Consider the following 15,305-nt stretch of genomic DNA (forward strand, 5'->3'; position numbering starts at 1 on the left):
TGGGAAAGCAAAGGGCAGTGCGCCTGCCTTTGTGCGGTGTCCAGCGGGGTGACAGACAGCAAGCCCATCCCCCTGCCCATCAAGTGATGACGAGATAACACAGGGAGGTGCCAACCAGAGAGGCAACAAGGAAGCCTGCACGTCTCCTGCACTTGGGTTCTGGGTGCCCTGCTTCATGCTAAGAAGTCCCCTTGACAGACCAAGGATTAGCTCTGCTTCAGAAAAACTGAAGTAACCTGCCCACTGTGACAACGCGGGTAAGAAGATGAGGATCATTCCAGGTCTGTTTCTGCTGCGTGAACAGTGGAGATAGTTCCAGGCTGGGGGAGGGGACAGAATTCTTTTGTTGAATGTGGTCACTATTTAAACTGCTTTGGACTTTTCACAGACTAATGAGATCACCTAAAAGTGGATGACAGCACACTGCATGGACTGTCTCCCAGACCCCATATTTTCGTGGACTGAAATATCCATTTCCTTACCCAAAGCAAACGTGTTTGCTTTCTGTCACTCACCCTGAAGAGCTGACCTAACACAACTGTCCTGTTTGGCAAGAATGCCATGTGCCCGTTTTCATCCACTGCATTTTCCCCCGTCTCCAGATCACTCGTGCCGAGAACTCTAAATGCAGCGGCAGAAGCTGGTTTCAAGACAACACTTCACAAGCCCTGCCCGGGAATCCAGGTATCTCAAACTGAGCGCGTGCTAACCTGAGGAACGTCAGAAAGTTCCAAACCTGTTCTTAAGGGTGCTTACGGTCCAGTCCTACCGAGAGTTAAAAGTTGCAAAACAAATCGGAAAACATTCCACACCTTACAGCAGAGTCCTCGAATCGTGGGCCTCACGTGGGAACTTGTCAGAAATGCAAGTGCTGGGGCTCCACCCAGACCTGCTGAGTTAGAAACCCTGGGGATGGGGTCCAGCTCCCTGGCTGACCGAGCTCCCAGGTGCCTGCACGCTCACCTTCACCTTAGGGCGTTACTCTGATCAAAGGTAGCCTACGATGGACAGCAGAAGCAACAGGGCACGGCGGTCCTTCGGAAGCCATTTCATGTTCTTTCTTGTTCATTCATTCAGCATTTACTGAGAACTGTAATGTACTCAGTACCATATACGCAGGTGCTGAGTATGCGATTAGTGAGGTCTCGTCCTGAGCTGTGACTGACTCACAGTCTCCTGAGGAAATGACAGACACGGAACAATTCCATACTTTGGCAGCTGATGCTGACATCCCAGTGTCCTGGCTTCAGCACAGTGACCGACACCGACAGACTTGGAAGGTCCCTCTGCAGACCACTCTACCCCAAGCAGGGGGCAGTGCCCACCAACTGCTCCCTCTACTCCCCCACGGCACCTCTCACAACAGGAAGTTAGTTTTGCCGTTTGTCTCTCCCGCCGGAAGGTAGGCTCCGCGACCTGGTCTGCTCACTGTTATTCCCCCGCATCCAGGCCTGGCATCTGGGCATCTGACGGTCACTCACTACACGTTTGCTGAATGAATGGAGTGGATGACATGTTACAGGGGTTCAGGTGAACAACGATTATCACGGAAGGCGAAAGTCCTCAAGGAGGCACAGAACCTCCAGGAATATTCCTCTGACTTCTCGCCTTAACATTTGTTCTAGAATTTCGCATGCAGTCCACTCTTCCCTCTTCTCTTACAACTAAATTCCTTATTGTGTTTTGAAATTGTTGGGCAGATTAAAGGATTCTGTTGCAGCTCTTATGCTTAAACTTTGTAGAAAGAAATTCCCCATCCCTGTAACTCTTACTGGGACAGATCAGAAATAATTTAAAAGTGAATTGGACTTGCCATTTTGGAAGCTTTTCTTATCTACCCGGGCTAATAGCAGACACTTTACTCCTTAGACTAGCTCGGGAGGAAGTCTTATTATCTGCATTTTACAGATTGAAAACTGAGGGTCAGATAGGGGAGAAAGCTCACACTCACGGCTCTATAAATATAGCTTGAATCGATACACAATGTTTTGTATTCCATAATAAGTTTGCAAACTTAGAAACAGCACCAGCTTTGGACTCAGACATATCTGAGTTTGAATTTTAATGTCTACTTAAGAATGGCTTGACCTTGGCCGTATTATTTAATCTCTCTGAGCTGTCCAGTAATTTCCACCTGGATAACGGGAAGCTGCAGTCGTGAGAGAAGTAATCTGTAAACACTAAGGTGCTAAATGTCCCAGGTGTTAACCCCAAGCGCCTGGCCAGCGTGTCCCTGCAGCCCAGGACGCGCACTGCCCGCTGTCCTTGAGCACGTAAATGACCAATACACCAATGACCTGATACGGTTTCTCCTCCCAGCTGGTGGGAGCCTTGATTCTGCTGCCCCCCAGCCCCAGGGGCTCATGGCATCACTTCTCATTTGGAACACAGCTTAAGAGAATATGCCATTTGTTGCGTAACAGTTTTGTTTTTAACCTGAATACATTTGCTCCTAAGTTTTCTTAGCAGACTCTTCCAGTCGGTTCATTTATAAACACGATTGTTAAAATGGAAACGCATATAAGAACTTTATGAACGTCCCACGGTTCTTTACAGAAAAGGCTAAAGTAACAGAAACTATTGAACATGGTGTAAGATATCAGAACGTGGTTAAACGTAGGCCTCACGCTGAGCGAGAAGACATGTGACTGTCCTGCTTTGCCTCCCTGTGGACGAGACTCTCTTCAGAGTAAAGAATTCCGCAGACGGACACTATTTCACCTCGCTCTCTGAAATACCTGGATCTAGGAAGGTTTGCCAAATGCTAAGCGCGCGCCAGGCGGCAGGGACCAGCCCACGGCCATGCGGAGCTTCTTAGGGGGAACTCGGGATGTAAGCACAGAATGACAACCGAGGGAGAGTGGAGGGTGGGCTGGGGACACCAGAAGGAGTGCCTGGCTCTGCTCGCGCCACCTGCGAAGGCTTGGCAGACAGGGGACATCAGAGCTCGGCCCTGAGGGAGGGCTGGGAAACATGCCGGGAATCCAAGGATCTGAGAAAGCACTTCCCATCACAGCGAACACCAGCACAGACCAGACAAAGCCCAGCGTGAGGGGCAGCCCCGAGGGAAGCAGAGTCAGTTCTGCACCTTTAAGGAGGTTTGCAGGGGGCTTTTATTAGAAGCAAGTTTCTTGTCAGATGCTTTTGCTACATCTATTGAGACCCTTATATAGTTTTCCTTTATTAGTTTGTTGATAGGGAGAATTACATTTATTGGGTTTCTAATGTTAAACCAGCCTTGCATGCCTCGGATAAACCCCATTCTGCCAATATTTTACATATTGTTGAATAGGATATGCTAAAATGTTGCTTAAAATTTTTGCAGCTATGCCCTTGGGTTGCTATTTGCATAATCTCTCTGTCAGGTTTTGGAACCAGGGTAATGCTGACCTCACAGAATGAGTTAGGAGTATTCACTCTTTTTCAAGTTTCCTAAAAGCAGCATTGACCGAAAATTCATATTATTCCTCCCTTAAATGCTTGGTAAGATGCATGAGTGAAGCCATCGGGTCTAGAATTTTTCTCTATGGGAATGTTTTAACAAAAAATCCCATTTCCTTAAAGAATATACGGTTACTTGGATTATCTATTCCTTTCTATGAATAAGCTTTGGTATTTTGTATCTTTCAAGAAATTTGTTCATTGCATCACAGTTTTCGAATTTACTGGCATAAAGTTGTTTATAATGTATCTGTGTTATACTTTCAATATCTGTAAGGTCAGTAGTGATGCCACCTCTTTCATTCCCAGTGTTTGTAACGTGCGTTCTTTTCTCTCTGATCAATCTGGCTGGAAGATGGTAAATTCCATTGATTTTTCTCAAAGAACAAGCTTTTGGTTTGTCTATTTGGCTTTTTTGTTTCCTATTTCACTGATTTCTGCTCCAGTTTTTATTATTTCCCTTTCTACTTACTTTAATTTCCACATTTTTTTCTACTTCCTTAACATAGAAGCTGAGGTGTATTGATTGGAGACCATTCTTCTATTCCAACATAGACATCACGTACTATAAATTTCCCCAAAAGTAGTGCTTAAGAGGCATCCCACAAATGATACGTTGTGTTTTCATTGTATTCATTTCAAAATACTTTCTCTTTTTTTGTCTTCTTTGACCCGTGGGTAAATTATAAGTGTGTCATTTTGTTTCCAAATGTTTGAGAATTTTTCAAAGATCTGTTATTGATTTCTAATTTAATTTTATTACTATCATAGAATATACTTTGTAAAATGAGAATCCTTTTAAATTTACTGATTTTTTGTGGCTCTCTGTATCAGTCAGGGTTCTCTAGAGAAGCACAAAACCAATAGGGTTTGTGTGTGTACACGCACATATCCGTGATGTGGTATGTGCGTGTACACATGGGCAAAGAGGTTTATTTTGAGGAATTGGCTAACGTGACGGGGAGTTGGCCACTCTGTGATCTGTAGGGCCAGGTGGCAGACTGGAAACTCATGCAGCATATCTATGTTAGCCTCTTGTTTTCTAATTGTTCAGACTATGTTACAGTCTTGAGACAGAATTCCTTCTCCAAGAAACCTCCGTTTTTGCCCCAAAGCCTCTGCTGGTTAGATGAGGCACACCCCCATTATCAAGGGTAATGTCTTTTCCTTAAAGTCAACTGACTGTAGATGTCAGTCACACCTACGAAACAGCTTTACAACAACATCTCGTCTAGGGGTTGGCCAAACAACTGGACACCACAGCCTAGCCAAGTTGACACACAAAATCGAACCCCTGCATCTCCAATATGCTGTATTTTGGAAAATGTTCTGTGTGCACTTAAAAATAATGTGCATTCTATACTCAGCAGTTGTGTAATTAGGTCAAATTGGTTGATAGTATTGCTCAAATTTTTAATATCCTCACTGATTTCTGTCTACTTGTTCTATCAATTATTGAAGGACATTGAACTCTCTAGATTTCTCCTTGCAGTTCTATTAGTTTTTACTTCATGTATTTATGAAGCTCTGTTATTAGCTATAAAAATATTTATGACTGACAATCAAGTTCGCGAACTCATCCTAGAAAATGGGCTACATATTTCATTGCTGAATATAACTAGTCACCTTTGAAGCACTCCCCTTGGGAAGCTATGCACCGATACAAGTGCCTAGTCCACCCTTCAAAGCCATTTTGGAACTCTTTTTCTGGAATGGCCATCAGAGCTGTCACTGTATCACCCTTGATGTCCTGAAATGTCATCAAAATGTCTTCCTTTCAATATTTCCTTTACCTTTGGGTAAAGAAAGAAGTCACTGGGGGCCAGACCAGGTGAATAGGGTGTTCCAATACAGTTATTTGTTTACTGGCTAAAAACTCCCTCACCGACAGTGCCGTGTGAGCTGGTGCATTGTTGCGATGCAAGAGCCATGAATTGTAGGCGAAAAGTTCAGGTCATCTAACTTTTTCACGCAGCCTTTTCAGCACTTTCAAATAGTAAACTTGGTTAACTGTTTGTCCAGTTGGTACAAATTCATAATGAATAATCCCTCTGGTATCAAAAAAAGTTAGCAACATTGTTGTAACAAGTTCACGAACTTAATTGTCAGACCTTGTATGTTCTCTTGAGAAATCGAGCCCTTTATCATTAAGAGAAGACCTTTTTATCCTCAGTAATATTATTTGCTCTGAAATTTCCTTTTTTTGATATCAATATTGCCACTCCAGATTTCTTTTCATTAGTGTAAACATGGTATGTCTTTTTCCATCCATTTACATTCAACCTACTTATGTTTATATATTTAAAATCCATTACTAGGAGGTAGCTAGAGTTGGGTCTTGTTTGTTAATCAGACATTCTCTGTCTTTAATTACAGTATTTAGACGATTTACTTTTGATATGATTATGCATATGGTTAAGTTTAGCACCTATCATCTTGCTATTTGTATTATTTCAGTGGATTTCAGTAGCAACCTTGCGAGAGAAGGGATTTTTCTCCGCAGTTTGCAGATGAGGAAAGCGAGCTCAGGTCTGTTACTTCTGAGACGCAGGCTGGACTGTGCAGGGCATGCCGCAGTGGAGAGCTCAGGATGCGTGGGCTGACCTTCTAGGTCCAAACCCGAGTCACACGGACAGCGCCAGCACAACGCGTGGCTCCACGGAAGGTGCCCAGGGAGGCAGCTGCTCCAGTTGTGGCTGTGGCTACTGCGCCTACTCTCTGATCATTTTAATGACAAGATGTCACCATGGGTGCGCATGCACCAGTAAGCTCCCCAGAGCCAAACGTGCAGAGCCCAGAGGCAGGGGCCTGGCCCGCCCACCTCCTGGCAATTCTTGGTCTTGTTAGGATTTCCAAAGTACTTTTCGGCAGGTGGTAAGCAGATGTGACGTGTTTACCGGGCAATAGCGCCATAGAGGGAGGGGCAACTGGCATCCACGTGGCAGCCAGATGCACTATGACGGACGGCTGCAGTGTCCATGCTGGAGGGGCTGACTGCCCAGACTCAGCCCAGCCTCTCCAAGTGCATATGCGGCTTGGCCGGCTCCCGTATTTTCTGTGTGGTCCAGCCCTGGAGGCTGTAAGCTGGATGCTTCCAACGGGCAAAGCTATGGGGGCCCCTGTGATACACTCAGCACAGACTGATGCCGGTGGGAAGCCCCCCGTTTGTCCCCCAGGCATTCCTGCAGCCCCAGCCGGGGACAGGGCATCCCCAAGCTTTGGTCCCCTCAGGAGGGCTCTCAATGGAGCCCTTGTCACACTCTGGTCACGCTGCCACACTGTGTGCACATGGGTAACTCAGAAGGTAGGTACCAGCCTCACTCGTCAGGGAAAGCAGGGCTGAGCAGCGCTAAGGAACTGGCCACCGACAGACCCGGGTCAGTAACGCACCCCTGCCAAGCCCAGGGCTGCTCCCGTGGTAACAACCAGTGGGTCTCATTTACCAAATCTCATTTTTCTCGTAATGAATGAAAGAATAAAGTCCCAAGTTCATTATTTTCTGATTCAATCCAGCTTTCTTTCTTTACCCTGCCAGGCTCTTATATCATTTAAGCCTCCCAACAACCTTATAAAGGAAGCATTATTATTCCATTTTACAGATGAGAAAACTGACGGCCCCAGAGGCCATATGCAGACTGTAGCTTACAGGAATGCTGCTGCTACTATGTGTGCACTTCACAGTCTCCACTTTTGATCCCAGATGCAGAAGAGCCACACAAACACGGAAAGATACCACCGGTGCCAGCTGACGAGGGGAAGAAACCTTTCTGGGAAATCTGAAGACACACATGCTATCTTTCCCCACTTCTTGAGGGAGAGGCTCCCTAGAAGCTGCTTTCAGTAAATGACTTGTTTCCATGACTACGCCATTGGCTTGGTGATAATTTTACAGGTTGAGCACGTCTCCGATTAAATCACATCATTCCTGCTTTGGGGAGAAGGACTAGGTAACAAGCTTGGCAGGGACAGGAGACCCCAGAGAGGGACGGCCCCACACAACGGCACCAGGAGCTGCTCACTTACACAGCTCCCTCGGCGCTCATCAGAAAGCCAGCTGAACTGCAGAAGACAACTTGTCAACCGGGAGACGCTGCATAAGACAGTTTTGAGCACCCACCACACTCACCATCAGGAGACCTCAGACAAACTGAGCTGCTCCCCCTCGCCCACAAATGCTCCCTGACACACCTCCTGTCCTGCCTGTGATGACGCAGGGCCTATCACCTGGGACACGGTGCTCAGTCTGCATCTGGGGTCCATCCTACCCAGGGTCCAAGGCCAGGGTAGGAGCAGCAGGTGGTGGATTCTTACCCATAGTCTACCACCCGCAACTCATGAACCTGAGCAAGACACAGGACCTCCCTGAACTGCACTTTCCACACTTACCTGACGGGACATTTGCAAAGACTGAATACACTTAGTAACATAAAGCACCTAGCAGAGCACATTCAGAGCACCTAGCAGGCCCACAGAGCACATTCCACAAGTGTCATTTCCCTCCTTCTAGGTTTCTTGATCAGATACTAGTGAAGGAGTGTCCCAGGCCACCTGAGGAAAGTAGCAGACATTTCTGTGTGGCTGACGGGTACAAAGGGACACTGAGACAGAGAACCTATAAACTGCCCCGTCCAGTGGGGTCAAATCATAAAGGGCCTTGAGTAGGATAAACAAGTCCTTAATGCCTGAAGCATATCAGAAGTAAAGATCATCAAAAAACCCCTTTACAAAGGCCCTTTTGTTTGTTGTGGGGAGGACTGTATTCTGGGAGTGTTTGTTCCCCCACCTCTTGGAGCCAGATGTTGTGGGTCCCCGAAATGGTGGAGCGGGGAAAGAGAGAAGGTGAAAGCAAGGGCTCTCTGCCAGTGTCTCCATATCCAGAATACAGTTTTAGGTTATAACCGTAGGTCTCTACGTGCATCTTGGTGGCGTACCTGTTTACTGTGGACAAGGTTCATTCTTTATTTTGCAACATCTGAGCTTTTGAGATGGGCTGAGGTGAGAATGCATGATAAAAAGTAGAGTTAGTGAGTTAACCAATCTGCAAATATCTTTTTGTTATAATGGATAGAAAAGAGGCATCTTGGACATGGAACTGTCAAATCACGTCTGAGAAATGGAGGCTGGAGGCAGAGGGGGCCGGGAAGGGATGGATGGGGGAGGGGGTTCGGCTGGCCAACTGGACACGGGGTGGTGACCACCGTGTGTGTGTCTGTGGGTGTGCTACGGGAGCACACTGTTTGGTATTTCAGTGGAAACTCCATTCTCTTAGAAGCATTATGCTTTATGTACTCTGCTGCTTTAGGTCTCATTTTTAATTGAACATTAAGGAAATGCAGTGTTTTAATTGTAACTCTGCCAATACCTTTATCTAGAGGCTTGTTGCCATTTTTGTCCTTTAGTATGAGATTTTTGTCACCAAGAAAGGCAGGATTCTGGGGTGTTTTGTTCTTCCAGACTGAGTTGGTGTAGTGTAATCTTGGTTATCGAAATACTCATTTAGCTCTGGGACTGGAAATAATAAATATTCCTGATTTGTAAAAAAGCATGATACATAACTAAGATTTGAATGACAAACAGGGGACCTAGAAGGACACGTCACACTACAAACTGCATGTGATCAGGGATGACTTTGTTCTTTGCTTCCTGTGTTTTCCAGTTCCCTATTGTACATATATGTTAACTTCTAAAAGACAAACGTTACTTTAAAAACCAAGAAATAAAATAAAAACTAAAGAGCCTTGAATGCAAAATCAAGATTCTTTGGGACTGTTCACAAGTAAAATTCAGGAGGGCGGTGAAGGACAAGGCGTCACAGTGCGACAGACTGGGGTTACAGTGGGTGACAGACGGTGTCACATCACCTCTTGGAGCCTGGGTTCCCCCGTTGGAGGCTAAGACCACCTACTCAAACAGTTGTCATGGCAACTTACAACAACGTATGTACACGTGCCTGACACCCAGGGCTTACTCAATAAATGGCAACTATACTGAAATAATCACAGTTAAATACATTTACAAACATTCACCGACATCTATATACATTTGTAATCCTTAAAAAAAAAACACATTCAGCCTTGCAACCCCCACTAAAGAAAACAAAATCCATGCGACAGCCACCCTTACCCAACCGAGTACGAAGAAGGATGTCCTGGACTTTGGGTTTTACCCTAAACTCTAAGGGCGGAGGCCACACAGCGGAGCTGAGTGCAGAGGCGACGAGACGATGCTGAGGACCTGAGCCCACGGAGACACACACGAACAGGCTGGTGTCGGTCACCATGAGGCTGCAGGCGCTGTGACACCCAGGGGCCCGTGACACAGGGAGTCACCGCTCCAGCTTCCCCTCCCTCACTCCCGACCACAACCTCCCCCAGCATGGAACACCGCGGGGTCTATGTGTGTCGCCTGGTCTCACGCCTGTGCCCGCACTCACTCCGCGGAGAAGCCTCTTCTCCGTCCATCCAGGGCCTTGACCAACACAGGAGTCCTAACACAGCGCACAGGCTTCTGTGTGAGCTCAGGCGGAGAGCTCCAGGTGTATCAGCACCCCCTCCCCACCGCAGGGCCCTAAACGGAGAAGACAGCGCTGTCCCCCAAAACCCCGCTCCTCACAACTTCAGAGTGACCTCTATTCTCTCTTGCCGTGACTGCACTTCGGATGTGTCCATGTCCCTCCACCCCTCTCGTTTTTGTCAGAGCAGCCCCAATTCCTCGTACCGATGACACAACCAGCCTGGCCAGATCAGTCAGTGCCCTCCGACAGGCTGGCATCAAGGCCGGGAGCAGTATCCCAAAGGACCAGGCAGGAGCGCATGCCCACCTGAAAAGCCCGTCTGGGTGACGCTGCGGCCTGCAGCCCAGCGACAGCTCTTCAGACCCTGAGCCCTCTCACCTGCACACTGAGTCCCACAGGCTCAGCCACACACAGCTCTCCCAAATGCTGGTGACGCAGGCATGGAGCTCCTGGTTCACCAGCCGGGACCTCCTTGGAGACAACGGTCTCTGCCCCCCCCCACCCCAGGAAGCCCCACATCCCATCAACTCTGCACCTGATACTTGTACCCATTTGGCCTCCTTGGTGTTTATCAACCAGGGAGCGGAAAGAGTGGCCAAAGAACTATGAGAAGTTTACAGGACAAATATCTGAATAGAGAATAATGGCACAATAAATAAGGTTTTCAAATGAGTAAAAAAAAGGCAAGAGATGTTCTACTGCAACCAGTAGATTCCACCCACAAATCCCCACCACTTCCAGGAAACGAGGGTTAGCAACACGAGACGCGATGCATGCAGGCTCCATCGCAACTGCCCCCCAAAATGCTGCACAGAATGCAGCACACTGAGACACCGGCTTGCCACAAACACGATTCTGCTGTCTGATGCTCGCTACCTTTCCTTTCTAGAAAAGACTCCAAACTCTGCCTCCGAAAAGGCGAACGCCAGGCCATGTGGCAGGCTGCACCTGTCGGGACCGACTCACCTTCACGTGGCTGGAGTCCCCAGGTTTGCTGCCCTCAGGGGGGTTCACGGGTTTGCTCTCCACTCGAGGCCTAACGACCTGTCGAAAGGGACTGCACAGTGGGAAGCCACTCACACTGATTCCATCTAAAATGGAAGAAGAAGGAAAGAATAAGTCAAATAAGAAGTTAGCTGGATTTTTTTTTTTAATGTAAGAGATTTTGTTCAAAAATCAGTAATAACTGGAAAGAGCACTCCAGCTCTGTCCTCAGTGTTCTACCTGTGACCCTCCAGCAGCCTGACTTCCACGCACGTAAGTTCTCGCCGGCTATAGATACGATGTACAAGCCTGGCACACATTTCCCCAGAGGTGCCTGCAGGTTCCAGAAGAGCTCACCGAGAGGCTGGGAGTATGGACAGGGCCTCTGCCACATTCACAGGACCAGGTGGGGACAATGCTGGGGCTCAGTGTCCCGCAAGGAGAGACGAGGCCAGGGCCCGGAAGCTTTGGGTGGGACTAAGTGAGGGGCAGCCTGGAAGTAGAGCGGCCTCACAGGGACCACGGCCCAGCTTTGAAGAGTGTCAGCCCTGCTATTGGATTCAGGCAACTCTTCTGCCAAAAGTACGGTCTTTGTCACCCTCCTCGGCCCGCCCGGTGTCTTTGTCTCAGGCCAAATGCATGCTCTTCCATAGGCCTCCCTACTCGCCCGGGCTGCCAGCAAGTACGCCTGCCTGAGTTGACTCCTGTCGACCCTACGGGCCGTGCCCACTGCCTGCAGCCCTGCATCCAGGCAGACAGGCTGCGTGGCAGGGCCGTGGGTGGGGAGTCAGAGCGGCCAGCGGCCTGCCTTCCCCAGCATCTGGCTGAGCGGCCCCTACCACGCCACGTCACCTCTTTGGGCTTCAAATTCCTCATCCCCAAAGTGGGAAGAGCTACAGCACAAATCGTAGGATTACCTGAAATAAATGAGTTACGGTATATAAAGTGCTTATCACGACGCCTGGCACCTGGCAAGCATTCACTAAAAACAGCTATTATCATTGTCACAGCAGCTGATGCTCGTCTTAGGTTCCTTCCACGTTCTCAACCCCTTAAAGACAGGATCCTTGTCACGGTCACTATTGTATCCTTCACAGGGGCGAGCACAGGCTCTAGCAAATCATAAACCCTCCTTCAATGTTAAGTAAAGGGATCAATAAATTACAGGGTCAAATTCAATACTTAGTTTACACACAGTGTTCAACAAAAATACATCATCCCAAAGTCACACTCAACAACCGACTCCTGGTTAAATGGAACTTCATCCTGTGTCTCTGTGCAAAACCTCCTTTGCAAATACTCAGTGCACAGCTGCTAGGTTTGAATGCGATGTCCCCACCCTTTGCATTCTCCTAGCACCACAGGCACAGCCTGTAAAACCTCTCCACTACTGCAAGGTGCCTGCTGTGAAGGGAACTAGTATTATGAACACACACATTTGCAAAACATAAACTGCACACTTTTCAGCATCCTACCCCAGAAACTAGGTCAAGAGGAGCCTGTAAACTGAGCACAGAGCTGATGACGCCAAATGTCACTCGGCCCCCAGGTCGTCCTCTCCGAGTTAAGGCCAGGTGGCCCCCCACCCCCACCCCTAAGGCCTGGGACACGGCTACTTAGCTCTTCCCAAGGGAAAGCCCCATCACTGGCAGCTATGCAGACGCTGCTGGCTCCTGCAGGACACAGGCTCTTTCGGGCCTTGGAAACGCCACTGCTGCTTTACACGTTCAACAATGCTAGTCCCCTCACCCCCTCACTCCTGCAGTGGTCCAGAGGCCCGGGACTGCTGTGGGAAGGTGTCACGAGTGGCTGGCTGCCGTCTGCCTGGCTCTCCGCTCTTCCCTACAGAGCAGCTCCAGCTCCACCCCTCATGTTTCTGGCGGGATCCGCGGTGGCCTTAACCCAGCCACGGCCACAGATGGAGCAGGTCCAGCAGACAGACAAAAGACACGAGAAAGGCCACACAGAGTGTTTCTATGAGATTCGATCTACGAATTTGGGGGTGGGGTTGGGGGAGGGTATATCTTCCCTGAATCACACACTATAAAGGTACAGGTATGGGGCTTTCCTGCAGCCATTCTGCCCACCACATTGAGAGACTCTAAGCAAGCCACACAACGCTATGAACCTCAGTTGTCTTGGCTCTAAAATGGGAACCAACTCAAGGGAATCAACGAAAACTACAAATCCACAGGGCAAAGACGGCTAAAAATTACATCTGTTTGGGACACAAACCTCAAAGAAACCTCAAAAACCTGTAATCTTCAAGCTCAGAAAAAAAACACTAAAAAGCCACTCTGTGGCTTCTTAATAAACTAAAGAATTTTGCCGTCTGATCCCAGTGGGGGTGGAAAGACAAATAACGTACAAATTACAAATGGGGACAGGCTCCGCCTTGAGGAGGCTGCTAGGTGAGCCCTGGGCCCACACTCGGCCGGGATGGAGAGGAGCAGGCCAGCTGCAGAGCTGGGGAGGGATGAGACGGCGCAGTCGCCAGGGGAAGATCACCAGGAAGCCCACGAAGGAGAAGCTGTCCAGCCGGGCGGGCTGCAGGGGAGAAAATCCTGTCCAATCATTTGGCCGGTTTTTCTGCCAGCACCGGCTCCCACAAACAGAACCGAGAACAGATTGGGACGACAATTAGTAGGAAAACAAGACCAAACAAGGTACAAGCAGACGAAGGCAGCCCAGTAGGAGGACTAACGAGTGGAGAGGGAAGAGGCTGCCAGATCGTCACGCAGCCAATGGAGCTTTTAGGGAGAATTCCAGCCACTGTTTATAGTGCTCAATTTTTCTATTAAGAGCGTCTCCGTGGGCAATTCAGAAATGCAATTGTGTGTACTAAAATAATACTTCTCTCTAGGATTCAGCTATGTCACAACCGCGGTGACAGTTGGGAGAAATGACAGCTGAAAAGTGGGATTTGTGTGGCAGAAAGCAAACGCACAGTCACAATAAAATTAGCCCTCCTGGGAAGGGTTGGGAGCTGTGTGTTTACTACCGTCTTGGCATAGCCCTGGGCACTTAGCACATGCCATCTCACTGGTCCTCACACCCACCGTGCAAGGTAGGCATTCTTTCCTCAGTTCTACGGGTGAGGAAGCAGCGGTTCCAAGAAGATGAGTACTACTGCACAGGTCAGCAGAAGCAGGGCCAGAACCGGAAGTCAGGGCTGTCAGGTGGTGACTGCCAGCAAAACGGGGACAAACAACCCATTTCAGTCCTAACATGAGCTTGCGCCCACCCTCACCAGCCAGGCTGTGCTGCAATGCACCACGCGGTCCTATACACCAGGCACCCCCGAACTCCACCTAAGGACCCTCACCATGGCTCAGCAGCCATCTCCAGGGATGGGTCTACTCGGGGAGCACGTCCAGTTTGACACACTTACAAGAGACACTAATGCTTAAGGCTGAATACACATTCTTCTCTCTCGCGACAGGTATACAAAATAAACTAGACTAAAATACATTTGCAAAGGCAGAAGGAGACAAGCATTTCCGGAGGGAGTTGTCAGAAAATGCTGTTCCAGGGAGAGTATACCCTGTGTCCACGAAAATGAGACCTAGCTGGACCATCAGCTCTAATGTGTCTTTTGGAGCAAAAATTAATGTTAAGAACCGGTCTTACAGTAAAATAAGGCCAGGTCTTATATTAATTTTTGCTCCAATTGATGCATCAGAGCTGCTGGTCCGGCTAGGTCTTATTTTCAGGGAAACACGGAATTTTGGAGATGCTTTTTACCGTAGTCAGCCTTAGCGTCCAGGGGGTAGACCAAAGGTCATGAAACGTCCCCTGGAAAGGATCAGATAGTAAATACCTTAGGCTTTGTTGGCCATAGTTCTCTGTCCCCACCACTCAGCTCTGCCCTTGTGGCACACAAGCTACAACAGACACCCACAAATACCTGGGGGTGGGGGTGGGGAGAGTCTGCGTTCCAGTGAGGCACAGTCAGGCAGCGGGCCGGATGCTGGCCGCTAGGTCATATCCTACTAACACCTGGTCTGGACGGCAACCCTTCCCTGAAAAGCACCCATGGCTCCACTGCCGTCTCTTACCTCTATGCACCTGACAGAAAGCCCCACTCCAACTTAAACCCGTCTACCCACTTTCTCCACATTTGCACCTGAACACAAAGGTCAGTGGTGGAAACCTCACTGTGCCCAGCAAGCTCCCTTCAGACCCACAACATGCGCCTGGAGTGTGTGCTCCCCACCACCCAGTACCCCAATGTCAAGCAGCTCACCACCCATCACCCCACTGCCCCGCACCCGACCGCATTCCCCATAAGTTTACCCACCTGCTCCCAAATAGGGCTCCCCACTCCTCACACAGCAGCACCCTCCCTGCTGATGAGCTGACCCCA

At 48.7% G+C, this 15,305-nt stretch overlaps 1 protein-coding gene across 1 annotated transcript in view; it reads right to left on the reverse strand.

Annotated features, from left to right (window-relative positions):
* TRAPPC9 (trafficking protein particle complex subunit 9) overlaps positions 1-15,305 on the reverse strand; it is a 338,019-nt gene that overhangs the window by 224,188 nt on the left and 98,526 nt on the right. Inside the window, exon 17 of the mRNA XM_033126534.1 lies at positions 10,922-11,046. Coding sequence (XP_032982425.1) covers positions 10,922-11,046 — 125 coding nt within the window. The remainder of the gene's footprint in view (positions 1-10,921; positions 11,047-15,305) is intronic.

Source organism: Rhinolophus ferrumequinum, chromosome 14 (assembly GCF_004115265.2).
Source record: "Rhinolophus ferrumequinum isolate MPI-CBG mRhiFer1 chromosome 14, mRhiFer1_v1.p, whole genome shotgun sequence".
Classification (NCBI taxonomy): domain Eukaryota; kingdom Metazoa; phylum Chordata; class Mammalia; order Chiroptera; family Rhinolophidae; genus Rhinolophus; species Rhinolophus ferrumequinum.